Consider the following 22,094-nt stretch of genomic DNA (forward strand, 5'->3'; position numbering starts at 1 on the left):
TATATTCTTTTTGATTTTGGAAAACTATTATTTTGATTCTTAGCAGTTGGTTAATGGTTGAAAGGGATGTTAATTACAAAACACCCAATCTAGAGCTTTAAGGGTTTTCATCGATAATTGATATTTTCTCTAAAAAATATCAGTGTGATAAAAGTTCTCTTATCAATTTCATTTTACTTAATTAGTAATTATAGTTTTGCTATTAATTTGTGAGATTTTTACGCTACAATGACCTTCTTCTTGACTTGCTTTCAGGAAAATATGTCTTATATTAAGTTAGGGGAATTAAAACTTCAAAATCGAGCATCTCATCAAACAGAACAACAGTTTTATCAAGTAAAAATTAATAAAAATTATAATGACAATATTTAAATACTACATTTTGTTTAACTGGATTATTGTAAGAAGTAGGAATGGAGGTATATTCGCTTTGATGTTAAAACATAAAACACCTTTGATCTTTACAATGTAACAATAAAATAATCCTACATGAGGTTTCTTTGTTTGTTTTGTATTGCTAAATGTTGTATCCACGAAATGCAAGAGTGAAAAAATTGAGTTGAGGTACTCCATTGAGTTACAAGTAAAAAAAGTAAACTATGGAAATGATATAATGCCACTTGCTTTTATTTATTGAAAATATTAATCTTTATAAGATGATAAGTATATCTATTTTGCTACTAAACTTTATCATCTTATATTAATAACTTAACGTTGAGATGGAGATGAAAAGTTTTTTTTTTTTTTCTAGAAGGCTTTGGAAGACAATTATCTACAGTATCTCCAACCTTTTTACTTTTTGAATCAAATTGTTCAAATAATAAAAAAATATTATTTTCTTTAATTTTGTAATATAAGAATTTTTTTCATTAAATATGGATATTTAAATATAAACAATAAAATAATTAAAGTGAAAATGAAATTATATATCTTTAATTATGAATGATAGTATAATTGATTTGTGATTCATTATATTTTTAAGCATTATCCAATTTGTATCCTTAAGCTTAGGAAAGTGTTTTTTTTTCAAGACTTTCTATTATTTTGTAAATTTAAATGCATTATTTTCAATTTTAAATTTGATAATTACACAAAATTTGAAAATAGTTTATGAAGAGACGAATCATCCATTTTTACTTTAAAAAAAATCAAAAAATAAGGAATTTAATATTTTTGAATAATACCTTTATATTTTATTCATATATTTATTTAAAATTTAATATCATTTTATAATTATAATTTCAAATTAAATAAATAAATAAGTTCATGCATCGCAAGGGTCACAAGTTAGTATATTATATAACAACATACATAAATAAGTTTATTACATAAACGCTTATGTGGGCAACTCTCGTAAATGACACATAGGATAATTTTTTAAAAGAATAAGATATTTTTTTAATTACAAATTAGATAATTTTAAATTGATTTAAATATCAAAATTATTCAAATTATAATTGAAAATCAAATCAATTTAGATATATATTTTCTAAAATTAAAACTATGAAATATGAATTTTTTTTTATAAATAATTTTAGTTGTTTACCAAATAATCTTATTTAAAAAAATTATTTAATTACCAAAATCTTTCAAACGTGTTTAAAAATTACAAAAATTAAGTTTATCAAAATTTTTTAACAATCTCTTTTATCTTGATTTAAAAAATTATCTTTTTAAAAAATTTACATAAGACATTAAAAATTCAAGTAATTTTATGTAAGATTTTGAAAATTTAAAAAATTTTCATCTTAAATAATTAAATAATAAGATCATCAAAATGATTATATCCATTTGAACTTAATTATCAAATTTATATTTCAAATAAATGCAAAAATTTTAATATTATCTTTATCACTTATTATATCCATTTTAAATTTTAAAAAATTAATTTAAATATTATTTATTTAATTCTAATTGCCACTAAAGAATTATTCTACAAATTTTAAACTACAAATGTAATGTGCTATACATAAATTTTTTTTTTTCAGTAACTTTTTTCCAAGATATATTTTATTAGTATTGTATTTTTTTTATAACTTTTTTCCAAGATATTTTACTATTATTACAATTTCGTTCTTATGAAAAATAATATTTTTTTAATTTATTTTTATTTTTCGCATATTTTCTAATATTTTTCATGTGGATACCATCATGTAAGCATCATTTGTTTGCAATGTCAAATATGATTCTTATTCTTATCTTGAAGAATCATTCATTTATCATGTCAGGTGTTATTTTTCTTTGACTATAGATTAATGTAGTTTTACTATTTATGTATTTAGACATTCATGAATTTATAATATTCATAAATATAATTAATTATGAATAAATATATTTTGTTTTTTATATAATTTAAAATTTTAGTGTGGACTCTTATTTACTATTCACAAATATAATTATTTATAAATTTATAAAATTTATAAATCTAATTAATTATAAATAAATATACTTAAATTTAATATAATTTAAATTTAACATATTTATTAAATTATATAAATATATAAATCAAATCAACGTATTATATCCATAATAACGTGTAGAATATGACCTAATTTATAATAGATCAACCACTACCGAACTTTCTAACAAAAGGACAGCGTGTAATCCAAATCAACCACTAAGCCGAACTTTGCTCGTCTCTTTCTCTAGTGGTTTCCTCGCACTTGTCCCCCTCTTTTTTTATTCTATTCTCAAATGATTCTCTTACTTTATCGTTCATGAGAAAGGTAAAATACAAATCAACTTCTCATTAAAATTTTGTACCCAATTATATTAATCAGGTAATTGGATTTGGACACAAGGAAGAGTAAAATAAACTTACCTGCGGATCACCTAATACCCCAATTATAATATACTTATATATTTTTTTTATTTCTCTTTTATTTTGATAATTAAAATAAATCTATTCTGAAAATATATAAATTACAAAATATTTTGCAAACTAATTTTTTTATGCTTTTAAAGAACGCTTTAGTTAGACAATATTATATTTAAAGATCATTTTTATTATTTTATTATTTTTCCTTTAATTCGCTACTCACATTATTATTTAAAGACCACATTTATGCTTTTATGGACATCTTTTTTTTTAATTTTGTTGGTTTTGTTATTTAAAAATTGAAATTAATTTTTTAACAAATTTGATATGTATGTATATGAATTTTTTGAATTATTTTATTACTTTTAAAAATTATAATCATATATTCTATTCGTGTTACTCGTTAGGTACAAAATAAATATGTAAAAATATCACTTGATGGGTACGAACACAAATATAGATATGATTATCATAATAGGATACAGGGACGGAGAGTGCCACACCCACCACGATAGAGGCCCCATTGCCATATATTCCTAATCAATGAAAAGGGATAATATCATATTTGATTTTTGAATTATAATAATACGTCTAATTTGATATCTAAATTTTATTATTATTATATCAAAATAAACTTTCAACTCTTATTTTTCGCTTTTTATACCTTTTTAATGCATATAGACCAAATGATATGGCAAAAAATGTACGAGTGGACACAATGTTACATATACATGTCAAAAAAGTGTAAAAAAAAAAAAGAAAATTTCAAAAAGGAGTGATCTAACAAAAATTCGTATTACTTAGCACCATGATAAAAATAATAATTAGCAAAATACATATAATTAAAAAAATAAAATATCTATATTTTTATAAAAAAATAAAAAAGGATTAATTATTTGATGTCATGATAAAAAATAATTAGTGAAAAAGATATTTTTATATGTAAAATTATTATTTATTAATAAAAAATAAATGTCAATAGGTAAACTTAATAAAAAAGGAAATGTATATTTATATAGAAATTAGTAAAAAAGATTAATTATTTAATTTTTTGATAAAAATAATTAGTGAAAGGGAAACATCTATATATAAAATTAATAAAAAATGAAATGTATATATTTAACTAGAAATTACAAAAGTGGTTTTAATTTCTTTTTTATTAATTTGCACATGAATATAGATATTTCTTTTTTTATTAATTTTACATATACATATTTTTACTAATAAATAATTATTATTCATTATATTTACTAAAAATATATAAGTAAATCAAAAATATTTATTATTTGATACCACAATCTAAAATAATTATTGAAAAAATGTCTAGATATAAAATTAAAAAATTTTAAATTACTTTTATGACCTCTAATGTACATATGTGTTTAGATAATTATACATATTATTTAATTAAATGTACATATATTTTATCTATATGAACATATGATAATCACTTGTAATATTGAAATAACACAAATTGAACATAATGTCAAAAAAGTAATTTTATTTTTTATTATTTTTACATATTGTTACTTTGTTGCTAATAATTATTTTTTTTCATGGTTTTAAAGTAATAAAAAATTTATGTTATACGATTTTTTTAATTTTATTTTTATATTTTTTCTCCGTGTACATTAATGTATCTACATGTATATTTTTTATCATATTATTGTGTCTACATATCCTAGAAGGGACTTAGATAATGAAAATTGTATACTTTTATGTTTTAATTAAAATAACTAAATAAAAGTATTATAAATTTAATTTTCATTAAAAAAATTAAAAAATATATAATTCTAGGTGAATCAGTACTCAAAAATATCATATCAACAACATTTTAAACCAAGCCGAGTTCTAACAACTTTTTTATAACTCGGCTTGAGTTCGCTTATTAATTTACTCAGTGACCTCTCACCGAACAATTAATGTACTCTGGTTAGGTTCGCGTTTGAAAATGATTTGAAAGCCCACATCCCATTCGAAATGATAAATTAGCTTCTCACCTATCCTCTGTCTTCGCGGTCCCCCCTTGAAGCCATACTTTTATTTCTGACATCACCCTAGTTAGTTTTGACTTTGCATCAACCGTAGTTAGTTTGGGCATCCTACTCGCCAAAAAAAAAAAAAAAAAATGTGAATTACAATTTGGAGTGATGAAATAATAATTTTTAAAATTGGATGAATACTCAAATATGTCGTCAATTTTTTTAATAAAATGAATTTAAGTTTTTGACTTTTTTTTTACATGTAAATAAATTTATAATCATTCATTATGTAAATAAAATTATAAATTTTGTAAATTATGTAATTAAGTCTAATTTTATTAAATGAGATTAACTATCGTTTATATTACGCAACTAACATCGACATAAAAAATAACGTGTAAAATAGAATTAATATGAATTGATGATATCATTTTTTAAAAAAAAAAGCTTAATATACAAATATGTGCTCATTTCTTTATATAAAATAAATATAAGTCATCAACCTTTTACTATATTTTTAATTTTTACTTTAAAAAAATCAAAAATAAAAAAATAAAAGTTTCTCTCGTCTTTTTATCCTCAAGTTGCCTCTTCCACAAACTTTATGAATTTGAAAAACTTGCTTTCATTTCCTTTCTTGATTCTCCATAAAAATTTTCAAGTATTTTTCATTGTTTTTTTTTTTTATCCTTTTAGTTTTCACATAAGAAAATTTACGTTTCCATAATAATCATGATTCATGACAAACAACCCTTATGCACCATAACAATCATAAAAAAAACATAGGAAAAAATCAACGTAATTCCTTAAAACCAAATATTAGTAAGAAAAAAAATCAAAATTATAAATATAAAGAAAGCTATTTGGTTTTCTGGTTGGAAAGGGAAACATTAGAGGAAGCTTCCTAAGCCATTTTAAAAGGTATTTTATGGGAAAAAAAATTCTTCAACTAGAAATGGCGGTAGTATGATATATTTTAGGACTTAAATGTATAATTTTTTAAAGGATTTTGGGAAGTTTAAACTGTTGGGAAGAAAATGAGGCTAAAAGGAGTTGAGAGTTGTTTTTTGGAAGAAAATCATTGCTAATATAAAGTAACAAGATGATACTGTTAGAATCGATTGAAACCTCACTGAGTCACTGACACGAAATTAAATGAAACTAAAACTGACCTGGATAAGCACAAGAGCTCAATCCCATTAAACCAAGGACTGCATAATTATTATGGTCATCACAAGCTTTTCGATGCCCTATTGGAGCATCCAAACAAAGACTTGCACAAAAAGAAACAAGAAAGAGAATTCCTCTTTGAAAAAGCTAAAGTTATGAAACTTAATAGGTCGGTCTCATATATATATATATATATATATATATATATATATATATATATATATATATATATATATATGATGAGTGTAAGGATCTCTTTTAACATGTTAATTAAAATTAACTCATCTTATTATGAGTTTAAATATAAAATTAAATCAAGATTACACTTAACAAATATCGTATTACGTGATCAAATATGTCATAATATGATACCATTATAATTATTTATAATTTGACATTAATTAACCTAAATTTGGATTAATTGACTATATTAGTCCACAACATGAGATAAATACAAAAATTTCTCTCTTGCACAACACATGTCAATTTTAAATATTTTAAGAATATAGTATAATATATATATATATATATACTTATATATTTAAAAAATCAAATTCGAACCAATAGAATAGTCATGACTAGAATTATCAACCACGAGTAAATACCCAAATCAACATATAACAGAATGAGTATTTATAGGCCCTAGAATGCTTGTATCAGTAAGGCACAAATGTATGGATTTACATGCTTTTACAACCAGGAAGTCTTTAGAAGCCTTAGAATGCATTGTATCGTTAGAATATATTTACACAAATTATGAATACTTCATCAATAGCAACAAGCATTTATGAGCTTAAGAATGCACCAGACTGATAGGATACATATACATAGACTTATAAATACTTCATGAAGCATAGTATGATAATTTGAAATGGAAGTGATTCATATTATTGGTTTCACAAACTATTGAGAGATGATGCAAGTTAGAAAGAGAGTGGAAATAGTTAAAGAAAAGAGGGAGAAAAAAAAAGAAAAATAATTTTTTTTCATTTAAAAATAATAAAATAAAATGAAACAATTATCATATTTATGTTTTTATCGACTATTATAATTACAAGTGTTAATTGTGCATATTATTTACTTCTGTTAAAAAAAATAAATTAATTTGTTAGATTTTGAAAGACATCGATCTTAATTCGAAACAAATAAAATATTTTATCTTTAATTAAGTTACATTCTAATAACAAATCATAAAAGGCTCCCAAAAATTTTGAAAAATCTCTTGAATGTGTATATATTTATGGTTTTTTAACCAAGATATATATTTATGTTAAATAAATTTAAATTGGTCTCCTCAAAAATGTTAATATTATTTATCATGGTTTTATAATTTAATTTTGAGCATTATAATTTAAAAGGAGTTAAAATAATAGTACTATTTTTTATTTATTATACCCACTACTCACATTTATATTTGTCTATTTATTATACCCACTAATCATTATTTATAAATCCTTAAAATCAAGAGTTTTTTTTTTTTTTTTTTTTTATAAATTTTAAATCACAATAATGTGATTTTAATAAAAACCAAACTAACTTTTTAGCTTCATCAACTATACTAAATGTCAACCAAATATTAATTATGTTTTTTCTTTGTCAAAAATTGAATCTTGTTAATTGAAATTAGAAATCCAATGCTTAATTAATAGGCCACTTGACTGTTAATGTTTTTCATTTTCTTTTTAGCTAATTATAAATTTTTCTTGAGTATCATATTTCACTTTTAATTACTTTAAGCCTTTATTTCATGGTGTCGTATAATATTTTTCAATAGGAAAAATCATATTAGAATAATTTTAAACAGGTAGAAAATACCATGGATTTTTATCTCAATTTTTAACTTTATTTTTTAAAAGTGTATATACATATATATTTTTTTGTTTGGATAAAAATATTTTTTTAACTATGAAACTTATAAAATTATTGGTTTGTTATTTTTTATTTTATATTATTCTTTAAGTTTAATATTACCATTGTATTAATTTTCTTTTATAATTTTATAGACTTGTTAATTTTTTTATTAATATTTTTTACACATTTATACATTTTTATATTAACACATATCATAAAATATATTGTATAAAAAAATAAGTTAAAGCATAATATTAATTGATTCCTCAAAATTAAATATTAAGATCCATGATTGACTCTATATTGAGTATTTTCATTTTTAAAAATTTACAAGACTGGCTAATTAAAATTTTTTTGACAAGACTGTTAATTAAGTTAACTTTAATTAACATTAAAATTTAATTATCTTGCCTTTTTCAACCTTTTAAAAGAAATTGGCAATGGCTTGTCTGTACCGAGCCTTAACTTTACTCAAGCCTCTCACCTAAAGTCTCTTTCTAGCTTTTACCATAGCCAAATCCATTTCCATAGACTTCAAAACTCTTAAATCAATCACCATTCTCTTAATTCAATGTTAATAAATTTTAACATATTAAAAAAATAAAAAAATTAATATTCATTTAATATGTATTTAATATATATTTAAATTTTAATTTATATTACATAATTATATTAATTTTTAGTATAAATTCAAAATGATAAACTATTAAAGATTAAAAAATAAAATAATAATATATATGACTAATATTAATATTTCTACTGTACTTATATTATTAATATAAAAAATAATTTTATAATAATTATTAAATGAGTATCATAATTAAATGTTTAAAATAATTTTTTTATGAAATTAAATAACTAATTAAGTATCATAATTAAAAGATTAAAAATTAAAATAAATTTTATATGTTTATATTAAATTAAAATAAATATAAAAAAATATGTTAAACGTGTTAAATATATTAAATGTGTACTTATATGATAAAATTAAATTAAACATATTATTCATATTATGTAATACGTTTAGACAAATCAATATATATATGATACGAATTATATCGTGTCAAAATTTATATCAATATGAATAAACACGAAACACGTTTTTTTAAAATATATATAATTTTTTTCGTATTATTTTTATATTGTATTTAAAATTATCATATTTATATGAAAGATTGAAGACATATTTAAACATTAAATCAAAATTTTATCCAAAGCCTGGCCCTAGTCGAGTTAGGCGCATAGGTAGCGCAACTAATGGATAAATTTACTCATAACTAACTAAAAACCATAATTTTATAATTAAAAATTTTAGGCAAAAAAAAAAAAACCAAGTATAAAACTAAGAAAATTTTTTTGATACACTGTCAGTAGGGTTTTTTAGTCCATAAGTGTAGTTAAGAAACTGACACATATTTTACTTTTTTTTAATTAGTTTTTTTACTCTTAATATACTATATAGGATATGTTTCACCCTACTAACTCCACCTATGCAGTCTAAAAACTCAACTATAATATAATGTTTGGTACCATTTTTAAGATTATCATGATAATGTAATAATCAAGGTGATCTTATTGCCAAAGTTATCTTATCATTCATGATTTAAAATTATTTTGTTTGATTAACAATCATGAATTCATAACAATTGAATATCACTATCTTTAGTATTACTAAAAATCAAACATTATTTTATTTAAAAGTATGAAAATAATCATGCATATTATAATAATTATACAAGTTAATGATTTTAATATTGTTTAAGAATAATAACTTATAAAATATAATTATATTTGTTTATTTTATAATAAAGTAAGATTAAATTCTTAAATTAATCAATATATTTATTTTTTAGGTAAATTAGTTTTTATAATATAAATTGTGTAAAAAAATTTGAATTAGAAAATAAAAATAATTTATTAAAACCATAATAAAAAAACAAAAATATTATATTATATAAAACAATAAAATAAATAAATATATAAATTAATTTTAAACTTATTACGAACATTAATTTGAAAATATAAATAATTATAATTTTAAAAAGAAGTAAGTTTTTAATTTAATTATTAAATGGATAATATTAACTATTATTAATTTGACATATCATTTAATTTCAGTGATAAAATTTTTTCATTTTTTTAGATGAAAATTAGGATTAGATCTAATAATTTATGTCATCATGTCATATTTCGTGTTAGATATGATTTTTGATACGACTCGAATAATTTTGACATGAATATTTAAATGACACGAGTAACTTAAACATGAATATGATACATTTATTATATGCATTATACGTAATACGATACGATTAACAAATTTAAAATTAATTTGTATCCAAATAATATGACATGACACAATATGATTAATATAATTATATACGAATAACACGATTAGATACAATTAATTACCTAAATAATATGACACGATACGACACGATTAATACGATTATATACGAATATATATGAATAACATAATTAGACACGATTAATCCATTTGTTTAAATAAAAAATAATTTAAATTAATATTTAAATAAAAAAATTAAAAATTAAAAATTTATTTAAACACCAAAATGATATAATAAATATTATTATTAATATATTTTTAAATAAATTAAAATAAAATTTAAAATTTTTTTATGTTATAAATAGTATCTTGTCTTAAGCGTGTCATTATTATTTGACACGAACACGATACAAATAATATTGTATCTTAATTGTGTCAATGCAATTAAGACACGAAACACGATTACACTAAACTCATGCATGATTTTTTGTATGTTGCATTCAAAATTATTATGTTTAAATTAGATCATCTTTTTAAGCTAATGATCTAATCACTTTTAATTATCCAAAATCGTTACTACATAAAATTAATAAGTATTTACCTAATATGATGATCTAATCATCATAATTTTTAGAGTAATCATTACATACCAAGCATTACTCAATCTATATGATAATGTCTCTGAAACTAAATAATTAATAAATAATAAGTTTGACATTTTATTTAAAATTAAATTTATAATTAGCATCATTATTTTTTCAAGAAATGTGTTTATTTTTTATCAAAATTTAAAAGATAACATACATTTTTCAAATTAAAAGAGGGTAAATTTTTTTTATTAAACCATAAGAGGCTTTTGTATTTCACCCTAATAATTTTTAAAAATTTAGTTTATTCTTTAGTATTTTTTTTGAGGCAAAGCGTCATTATTTAAAAATTTGTTTCCATTTTTTCGTCTTTTAGCTAAGTTTAAAACTCTCGTCCTCCCCCTATTTGGAGCTTAATGATCTTCAGTCCTACAATTTGGAACTCATTTGAGGCTTGGGTTTAGGGTTATAAATGATACATTAGTACTCGTAAGTTACTCGGATTCGATTCGAATAAAATTTGAATTTAATTCGATTATTATCGAATTGAGCTCGAGTTTGAGTAGTTCGACTCATCGATCGAACCGAATTCGAATATTCTTATACTTAGCTTGAGTAGTTCGCGAGCTTAATCGAGTTTTTATATTTAAATTTTTTTTATTATTTTAATTAATAAAATATATTGAATTTGAGCTTGAACTCGAGCACAAATAATCAAGCTCTTATCAAGTATAAGAATCAAGTTTATTTTTATATATTTTCGAGTTTAATCGAGCGAGTTCGAGTAGCTCAAATTTGATTATGAATCGAGCTCGAGCTAGAAAAATTAAACTCAATCGAGTTCGAGTCGCGAGTTGAAAATCGAGCTCAAGCTCGAACTTCTCACTGTATCAACTCGATTCGACTCGATTACACCCCTACTTGGGTCAACACGAAATAGGAAATGTCAAGGTGGACCCCATTATATATATTTATATAATATAAAATATTAAAATTCATAATTTTTATTTTCTATAAAAATTATGAATTATAATTCGTATCAATATAAAAATTTAAAATAAATTTATTTAATTTTATTAAAATTATATATAATAATTATTAAAATTTTAAATTATGTTATATTTATATTTTTATATTATATTATTATATTATATTTTAAATAATTATATTTATATTAAAATTATTAAAATAATATTATCACATATTTAATAAATATTTAATTTTTTTATAATTTTATGTACAAATTAAACTATCTATTTATAATTAATTGATTAATTTCTCTATATACAATTAATTAATTTTAAATTAAATGTTTAACAAAAATTACGTTAAGATTTGTTTTAAATTCTCATATCTATGTCAAGGTAAGTCATGGCGTGACATAGGCTCTTTCACAGTATTTTTCATTCAAGCAATACTAATCCTTGCATATCAGGTAATTTCGTTGCAATGGTCTTTTCTTTTTCTTTTTAAAACAAAAACATTTACAATTACTAAATTTTTTAATTGATACATTTTATAATCTTCTTATTTCAAATTTTCTTAAAATTTTAAAAATTTTCATACAAAAGAATTCTTTAATTTCAACAAACTTGAATCATAGACAGTTTGAAATAGAAAAAGCATAACTCTCCGTGCCCTCTCAAAAAAATTGCAAAAAATAATAAAAACAATATTGTTCCAACTATCCATCTTCCGTGCAAAAGTCCAAACTCTCTCTCATAGTCATGCCTGCTGTCTTCACGTCCTTCACGTTGTTCTTACCAAACACTTCCTTATCTTCATATTTCTTCTAGCAACCCCCAGATTTACAAGTTTTCACACGTTACACCCTCATGTTGTGGAATTTTGCTTGAATTTAAGACCTTCACAAACAAGTTTAAACAGTGGCCAATTCTGAATTTTTTAGATTTTTTTTTCTGTTGTTATTTTTACTACTTTTTAACATTATTTTTAAAAAATTATTATTAAGCAAAAGAATATGTTATAACTAAACAATTGTATGATTATAAAAAATTTTACAGACAATACTTTCGGTTAAAGATACATTATCACTTATTAAAACAAAAGTTACAGTCCTAATTTAAAATATTATATATTATAATGAGCTATATGAGAAAAATAAAGTAACAGAAAGTGCCAAGTGGGGTTCCCTCTAATAACATTATTGCACGATGCTATGTATGTTGTCTTTGTCGAAAGTGATGAATGCTTTCAATTCACGGTAGAACAGATTCATTGACAACTTGTAAATTTTAATAAGTGGAGCAGATGCATTGAAAATTACGTGGAGAAGTCGTTTTAAATTAGCATATCGTATATTGTATTCGTATAGTATAATATCGTATTTTAAATTATTATATTTAAACAAAATTACATGAGAAGTCGTTTTAAATTACCAAGTCATAAATCGATATTATGTCGTTGGAAGTCAATTTATATTATCAGATCTGTGCTAAAGTCGTAGCTTGATATAGAATCTTTCACAAATCACTTTTTGTTCAAAGCAATACTATTATCTTTGCATATCAGGTCATTTCATTCCAATATTAGTCTTTTTTTTTTTTTTTGTTGCTCTGGTTGATCTAAATGTTTTTGGTTTGAGGAATTATTCTTCCTGGTGTTCGACATGGTCATCTTGAATGAGATCTCGTCTGGTTTGCTATGGTCAAGATGATTTTCTTTGTGGAGATCCAGAATATGTTTGAAACTCATCAGGGAAATAATTTTTTGTGTCGCCGCGACGATGATTCAGAAGCTCACTCTCTGTCACCGTGGCCATCCACAGGTTCTTTTAAGGGGTTTTCATCGAGCTGAATTGATAAAATGACACTAAAAGTCTCTTTGGTAGCGTAGGGCATTCATTCCCAATCCCTACCAAAGGGACTCTAAAATCCATATGGATCTAGTGTTAAAACAATACTTAAACGGAATGAAAACTTCCTTTCATCCCGCTTTCAATTGCATCTTTAATCATCGTTTTTTGTTTTTTCGATCTTCTTTTTTTTTTCTTTTAACAACTTTAAAATGTTAGAAATGAGTTATTCGGTTTTTTTTTTCAAGTGTAAAAAATAAGACAAACTAGTTCTGGATATTATGGTCAATTTTCGTCACCCGTCACCGTTAAACCCACAAATCTTCCTTGATTCTTTGTTTTTGTTTTGTTTTTTTTTTTTTTTTGTTCTTCGCTCTCTTTGTTTTTGCACATATCTTTTTTTTTTTTTTCATGAGTAAAGAATTCTTCTTCTCCGGGTTTTGTTTCAGTTTCAAAAACTTATTTTTCTCCCATCTGTTAAAAACTCACAAGCAGCTCCAAATCCTTATCTCTTCTCCTTGAATTCTTCCGTCTTCCTTCAGTTCCTTTTTTTTTTTTCCTCATAGCCACCATGAAAAACCTGTGGATCTCCCATAGTTCTTCATCTGTTTGTGTTTTTCTTTCATCTTTCTCGAATTATTCACAAATAATTTTTGTACTTGAAAAATCTAAAACCACAACGTTGATGAAAAGTCCTCCAGCTCCTCCAGCCAAAACCTACGCACCATGAAAAGATCTTCCAATTTAAAAATTTTGGTTGGGATTTAACAATTTGAAATGGGTATCATGAATTCTAATGAATTTATTGGGATTTTTATTTGAATTTTTATTTTTAAGGATAGGGTTGAGTTTACGGGTATTATTAATTTTCATGAACTTGTTATTTTTAAAATCATCAAAAACTTTGATAAATTGCTGCTAAAGTATGGAATATTTGTGAAAAATGTTAAAATCATAAAAAAATTCTCCAAACAATAAAAACATTGTTTTTTCAAAAAATATTTCATGAAAAATATATTATTTAAAGCCATTTTCAAGCAAGCCAACAGAGCACTAGATCTAAAAAAATTTATTTTGCTAGAGTCGACCATAGTTAAAAAAAAAAAAGCATAAGAGTAAAAAATTTTTCACATAAAAATTCAATAATTATTTAAATCTTGATATTTAATTATAATCAGTTTTGAATTTTTTATTTTAATTAATTTAATTTTTAAACATATGTTTTTATTTAATTAAATTTTAATATATTTATTTTTGTATAATTAAGTTTTTATTGAAAACAAATTATTTTTTTAATTAAAATTTAATTGATGAAAATAAATATTTAAAAATTTAATTGATTGTAAAAAAAAAAAAATAAAGATTTTAATGATTATTAAATTTTAATTTCGGAGTATCTTAATCTTTTTGCCAAAAAAACCTGGAAATGTGCTTTTATTTTTGCCCATCCACTTAAGAGGATTGAATTAAGGCCAACAAAAGAGGACGACTGCTGTAACAATTGGGCTCTGGTGGACTAATAGAAACTGGGGTTTTTCGTTTTTAGTAGCATTAGCATAGGTTTTTCGACAAGAGGGCGAAATTGAAAAAAAAAAAAGAAGAAAAATTCTTACTCTCACCACTTCAGATTCATTGGGATTTTGTTTGGGCGATCATTATCAGTTTCAGTCTCGATTCTTCCACGCCCACTGGCATCAATTTCAAAGGTATGTTCATTATTTCAAATATGTAGTTTGGGTAATTTCATATTCAAGTTAAATTAGGATTTTGTGATAAAATGGATAATGATGGAAGATGTTCATGATTTTAAATATGTAGTATTGGGTAATTTCATATTCAAGTTAAATTAGGGTTTTGTGGTAAAATGGATAATGATGGAAGAGATTTCCTGTTGGCAGATTCCTTAATAACCCAGGCTTTTTATTTTTCAACCCACCTGATAACATCACATTATCCCCAAGGATCAAAGTAAGGAAATTGGGACTTAAGCACCCCATAATCCTCCCATATTGTATTTTTAGGACTCAAATTACATCATTCAATCAATAACTGAATAGCTGCCCTATTGTTTCTCTTTATCATTCTTTATCAAGTTATCAAGTGCCCCAGCAAGATAGACTAGTAGTTGACCCTTTTCACCCACCTCAAGGGGAGTTATAATTAATACCACCTTCTTCCCAATCTTTTTCTTTAGGAGACTAACATGAAACAGGGTGTAATTTTGAAGAAGGGGTAACTGTAATCTATAAGCCACCTTACCAATCTTTGCAATAATTGAATAGGATACATAATACCTCGAAGCAAGCTTCAAATTCTTCCTTAATGCCAATGATGTTTGTCTGTATGGTTGAAGTTTTAAGTAAACTTCATCACCAATTTGAAATTTCCTTTCCGTTCTATTATTATCAGCATAATACTTCATTCGTTGTTGAGCCTTATCAAGTTGGTCAACCAATAACTTGCTCAGCTTCTCCCTTTCTTTGAGTAACTCCTCGACAGTGGAAACTTTTGCATGACAGCTAGCATCCCATGAAAATACTGGAGGTATAACCATAAAAAGCCTGGAAGGGTGTTATTTTCAAGGCAGTATGGTGTGTGGTATTATACCACCATTTAGCTAGGGACAACCACTTTGACCATGACTTTGGTTTTAAGAAACGCATGCATCTCAAATACTGTTCAAGACATTGGTTTAACCTCTCTGTTTGACCATCAGTCTCAGGGTGATAGGCTGTGATAAGCTTTACATTGTTTCCCGGTAGCTTCATTACCTCCTGCCATACTGAGCTCGTGAAAACCTTGTCCCTGTCGGATATGATTGTTTTGGGTGCACCATGAAGTTTGTAGATGTGGCCTAGATATAACTTTGCCACCTTTAATGCAGAGAAAGGATGAGATAGAGCTAGGAAATGTCCATACTTAGTAAACTTATCAATGACTACCATAACACAATTAAACTGCAAACCTTCAATAAAATTCATGGTTATCACCTTTCAGGTCTGGTTGGGTATGAGAATAGGTTGCAATAAGCTTGGGTAAGCAGTGTGTTCATCTTTATTTTTTTGACATACATCACACTGTTGTATGTAATCTTGCACATCTTTCATCATTCTAGGCCAGTAAAAGTAGGGCTTAAGTCTATGGTAAGTTGCTTGAATTTGTCCCCTTGTGGAATTGTAACACTTGTGTTCTTAGACTTCCATGACTTCCCACGTAAACTTTTCCCTTAAATCTCAATATTCCATTAGCAAATGAATAATGAGAATCATTTACGGAGCATACTGAGAGCATTGTAATTTTCACCTGAGCCACAGCATTTCCTTCATAAATCTGTTCGATATTAGTCACCTATTTAGGAACCAAGGTGGTTGAAAACCTGCAATCTACCTTCCTCCTCATGCTGCTTTGACAGAACGTCCGCTACTATATTAAGTCTGCCCTTCCTATACTGGATTGAGTAATTCAGTCCCAATAGCTTAGTCAACCCTTTTTTCTGAATAGCTGTAGTAAGCTTTTGTTCCAACAAATATTTTAGAGCCTTATGATCAATTTTAATAACAAATGGTCCCCCTTCAAAGTAATGCCTCCATTTTGTAACAGCCATCAAAATGGCCAAGTATTCTTTTTCATATATGAATAAATCAACATGCCTTGGTCCTAAGGCTTTACTTAAGTAAGCTATAGGTCTTCCTGCTTGAGATAAGACTGCTCCTATACCAGTTGCACAAGCATCAGTCTCCAAACAAAAGGGCTTAGAAAAATCTGGTAACGCTAGGACAGGAGCTGTACTCATGGCTTCTTTGAGTTGTTAGAATGCTGTAATTGCTTGTGAAGTCCGAAAGAAGTTGTCCTTTTTAAGCATGTCAGTCAGTGGCTTGCTTATCACTCCATACCCTTTTATGAACTTCCTGTAATAACCAGTAAGTCCCAAGAACCCCTCAATGACTTCAAATTTTTTAGAAATGTCCATGCCATCATTGCTTCTACCTTCAAGGGATCAATTGATACTCCATTTGTTGATACTATATGCCTCATATATTCGACCTATTTTTGACCAAAAAAACACTTGCTTTTCTTGGCAAATAACTGGTTAACTCTTAACACCTCAAACACAAGTTGTATGTGCACAACACGATTATCTAAGGTGTAACTATAAACGAGAATATCATAAAAAAAACCCAAAACAAACTTTCTCAAGTAGGAAGAAAACGCCTCATTCATCAATGAATGAAATGTTGTGGGTGCATTGGTCAACTCGAATGGCATCACCTTGAATTCATAGTGGCCATGGTGAGTTCTGAAAGGTGTCTTTTCAATGTCCTCAACCTTGACTCTGATCTGCCAGTAACCAGACCTCAAATCAATTTTGGAGAAGTAATTGGCACCCTTGAGCTCATCCAAGAGGTCTTTAACCACAAGGATTGAAAATTTATCCTTGATGGTCATAGCATTGAGCTGCCTAGAGTTAACACACATTCTCCAGGATCCATCTTTTTTCCTTACTAATAGACAAGGTGATGCAAAAAAGCTCTTGCTGGTCTTAATGATAGAAGATGATAGCATCTCAGCAACTTGCTTTTCCACTTCAACTTTTTGGTAATGTGGGAACCTGTAAGGCCTGAGATTAACTAGTTGAGAACCAGGCTTGAGGGGTATCTCATGGTTATGGGATCTCAGTGGTGGCAGCCTTGATGGCTCTTTAAAGACATCGGAGTATGCTTCAATCAATACCTGTAGCTGTAGTAAAATTTCATTCCTTGTATAATCCACATTGATCATATACAGTTCAACTTTTTACTAGAAATGAGTTTAACATTTATTGGATTCTGTTTGCCCTTGAGAATGACTTGTTGACCATCCTTTTGGAATTTAATTGTAAGCTCATCGAAGTCAACAGTAGAGGACTATAGGCTTTCATCCAATCTACACCTAAAACCATATCACTGCCTCCCATAGGTAAAACTCTCAAATCATGAGAAAATACATTTCCTTGCATTACCCAAGTCAACTCCTTACATTTAGCAGTGCTATACAGTTTCTCCCCATTAGCCATTGTGAGGGCCAAAGGATTGGTCTGTTCAAACTCAACACCGTTTTTAGCCCATTTTGGTGTAACAAAGATGCGGGTACTACTGCTTTCAATAAGAATGTTGAGTGGTTTTCCTTTAATAGTTCCAAGTTCTTGTCTATCATTATTGTCTTCCCCTGTCATCGAGCTTATCCTCAACCTCATCATCAGCAGTAAGGGCATTGAGTTGTTTGGCTTTGAAAACATGTCTTGGAACAAACTTCTCCCCACACTTGAAACACAGGTTCTGAGCTCTCCTTTCATTACGCAGCCCCTTGCTAAGAAGGGGCAGTGGGGGTTGTGTTGGCTTGCTTGGAGTATGTGGTTGAATGTTTATTGGTTTTGGATAGGATCCTATATTTGAGGATATGGTTGTTTGGTAAATGACTTGTATCTCTTAGTTTCAAGGTCAAGGGAGAGTTCGTGTAGCTTAGCTTGTTTGTAGGCATCCATTAAACTAGTAGGTCGTCCTTGAGCCCACTCACAAAGTTGGGAATGAAGTATTCTTTATTTAAATCAAGGTTAAACTGCAGCATGTATGGCTTCAATTCTTCAAATCTCTCTTGATAGTCTTCCACTGTACTTTTCTGAGCTAGCTTATTAAAATCTTCTATCACATCCTAGTAAGTCCGATCACAGAACTTGTTGCATAAATCCCGAGCAAACTCTGACCAAGTCATTGTATTTTTTTTGCATAATGTAACTGTCGAACTAGGTTTCTGCCTTCCCTGACAAATACATTACTGCCACTTCTAATTTGAAATGGAAAAAATAGCAAAATACTTCTGACATTTCTTGATCCACCCCCTGGGTTTATGTCCATCAAAATTGGGTAGTTCAATCTTTGGTCTTAAGGTGTATGCATTTATAGCAGTATAAGGGTTACTACCTTCAGTACTGTTGTGTTCTACCCTGGAGAATATTACTGCTAGATTCAAGCTGAGTATTAGCTAACAACCACGGTTCATTGGTCTTATATACATATTTGCCTTGATCATCAACAGTGATTACAATAGGAAACTTACCATCTTTTTTGAGTAAAGAGGCAGTAGGTTGGTTGCTGTTGTCGTTGGCTGCACCTTCTAGCTCCGATTGAGCTTATGATGTTCCCTTTGGATTAAATAAATACATAACCTGTTGCACGTACTTCTTATTTTCATCTAGCTAGGCCTTTTGATTCTCAACTAACATTGCCTTAATGCTTTTCTTCTGTACCTCCCACCATCTTGGAACGGTGTCTTGCATTGTTTCCATTTTTTCCTGCAACACTTGAACTTGATCATGAAGAACATTATATTGAGTTCATGGATGGTTGGTTTCTGTGTTTTCCTAGGGTGTTGGATCTATGTGGCTTTGATACCAATTTATGATAAAATAAATAGTGATGGAAGAGAGAGATTAGACCATAAGAGTATAGAATATGAGACCAGAAAAGAAAAGAAGTTGAAAGAGAATTCAGTGGTAATTTTCATTCATAATTTTGAAATGATTTACAAGTTTATAAGTCATTCCCAGTATTCCCACTACTGCACAACTATCGCACAATTATTCCTACTATTCTCAGTATTCTCACAACTATTCCCACTATTTTCAGGATTCTACTATCACTATTCCCACTATCACATAACTAAAAGATAACCAAAGTCATTATACTTCACGTGATAGCTTATCAGCATCTTTTAGTTCTTCCTGTGACTTCATTTCCATTCTGTTGGCAGATTACTTCATAACCCAGGTTCTTTTATCTTTCAACCCATTATCATCATTCCTTCATCTAGATGATAACATCACAGGTTTATACAATTCGATGCAAAAATAATCTTGATTTATGGATAATAAGACTTTTATATTTATAGTTAAACATTTATTGAATTAAATCCTTAAAAATAGGGATTTTTTATTTCAAAATTCATTTAAACAATAAAATTATTTATTATTTCATCTGGGTGTCTCAGAAGACTAATGGATGATAAAATAGATCTATTAAATGTTATATCTTCTGTAACTCTTGAAAGAACAACATGCTATGTTATAACGGTATGGTTTTGGCTGAATTTCGAGTGTCAAAACAGCATTGCTTTGAACTCAGAACTCAAAATTAAGTATTGCTAGATTAGATTTGATCTCATTTCGTGTCTAACCAGTACTTGAGTTAAAGTGAAGGGTCATTGGAGTAAGTTTGGCAGAAAAGGAATATGTCGAAACAACTGGTTCTCCTGCTGTTCTCTTTACTTGTTACTCTCCCGTCGGTGGTGACGCTTTCATTGGGTGCACATGTCCTAGCCGGAAATGTCATAATTATTCCACCGAATCAGAGTCCTCCATGCAATGCTGCCCATCCCGAGCACTGTCCGAAGCCTGTTAATACTAATTCGACAGGACATTGCAATGAGGCGAACAGATGCCGTACTCATTTATTGTTTCTTCTAGATGGCAGGTATAAGAGTCAGTAGCATTTCTTTATGCATTTGGTTTTAACATGTTTATCTTATTTCCTATTAGCAATGACTGTTCGTCAACCATTGGTTGCATGTTTTACTCATTTCTCATAGTTCACCTTTTGATTCATTCTTTCGGTTTGCATACAGTGGCACCCAATTTCTGGCTGAGCTTTTTGTGGAGGGAAGTCCTGTGAATCTCACTAATGCAGTGCTTACGAGTGCAACCACTGATGCTTTTTATAGATGGTTGGTGGATAACAAAAAGGATAACTCATGTCAACAATTATATATTTTTCTTGAAATGAGAAGGAATACCAGTGATTCTCCTATCAAACCCCCACCCCCATACTTTTATTTTTGAGAAAAGATGAATTATTTAACTGATGCCATTTTCCTCTGTAGGTTAGCATCCGCATTAGCAACGAAAAATGGTTTTAGTGTTGAAAAAGGGGCATCGTTCTCTCCATTTGGGAACATTACGATATCAGGTTGTTTTTTTGTTACCAGAGTATTCAAAGATACTTTAGAAATGTTGAAACTTGATGATCATAATAATTTCACCTTGGAAGGGTTTCCTTTGGTGTACAATAGAATATTTTTCTGAGATCGTTCTTAATTGATAAACTTTTATCTTGTGAACAGCTGGTCTTCGTGATAAGGAGTTGATTTTCAAGTTGTCCACTACTGTTAAAGATCTTGGGGAAGCTAACATGAAGGATATCGTGGATAGCATTCCAGTTATATTCAGGAAATTATGGGTCGAAAGGCACAAGGGTGGAGCCGACGGGGGGCATAAGGGTGGGTCTTTCCCAAAACCCTGAGAAATTTGTTTCTAAATTTGGTTATAACTTGTACAAGGCCAACACTTTTATACCATGGTCGAACAGATATTAATAAAGGAAAAAAAAATTTTTTTAAAAAAGAAAAGATTACATATATTCCTTATTTGTATGGCAAAAATTAATAAATAAAAGTATGTTTAACAATCATTGTTTGAGGGCATGTGATTCTATTTGCATTTATTATTTCCATCAGAAGCTAAAAGTTAGTTGCTCCAAATGCTCATTTTATTAGA

General features: G+C 26.9%; 2 protein-coding genes across 5 annotated transcripts; one reads left to right on the forward strand and one right to left on the reverse strand.

Moving 5' to 3' along the window:
* The first annotated feature begins 14,716 nt into the window (after nucleotides 1-14,716).
* On the forward strand, nucleotides 14,717-22,021 carry LOC149513472 (uncharacterized). 4 transcript variants are annotated; one of them, XM_089748731.1, is made up of 5 exons: nucleotides 14,717-15,216; nucleotides 20,742-21,015; nucleotides 21,167-21,265; nucleotides 21,422-21,507; nucleotides 21,662-22,021. In XM_089748731.1, exons 2-5 carry the CDS (start codon nucleotides 20,774-20,776, stop codon nucleotides 21,838-21,840), a joined length of 606 nt encoding a protein of 201 aa, XP_089604857.1. In that variant the 5' UTR covers nucleotides 14,717-15,216; nucleotides 20,742-20,773; the 3' UTR covers nucleotides 21,841-22,021. The 4 variants fall into 4 exon arrangements, with proteins under 4 accessions (XP_089604857.1, XP_089604854.1, XP_089604855.1 ...); XM_089748728.1 differs by having other exon boundaries at nucleotides 14,719-15,216; nucleotides 20,173-21,015; XM_089748729.1 differs by having other exon boundaries at nucleotides 14,719-15,216; nucleotides 20,723-21,015.
* Nucleotides 15,573-17,303, reverse strand: LOC149513473 (uncharacterized). The gene is made up of 3 exons (XM_089748675.1): nucleotides 16,887-17,303; nucleotides 16,187-16,383; nucleotides 15,573-16,071 (listed from the first exon to the last, which is right to left on the reverse strand). Exons 1-3 carry the CDS (start codon nucleotides 17,301-17,303, stop codon nucleotides 15,573-15,575), a joined length of 1,113 nt encoding a protein of 370 aa, XP_089604801.1.
* Nucleotides 22,022-22,094: the final 73 nt, after the last annotated feature.

This window comes from Durio zibethinus, chromosome 19, assembly GCF_047325235.1.
Source record: "Durio zibethinus cultivar Kanyao isolate XHJ-2024 chromosome 19, ASM4732523v1, whole genome shotgun sequence".
NCBI lineage: Eukaryota > Viridiplantae > Streptophyta > Magnoliopsida > Malvales > Malvaceae > Durio > Durio zibethinus.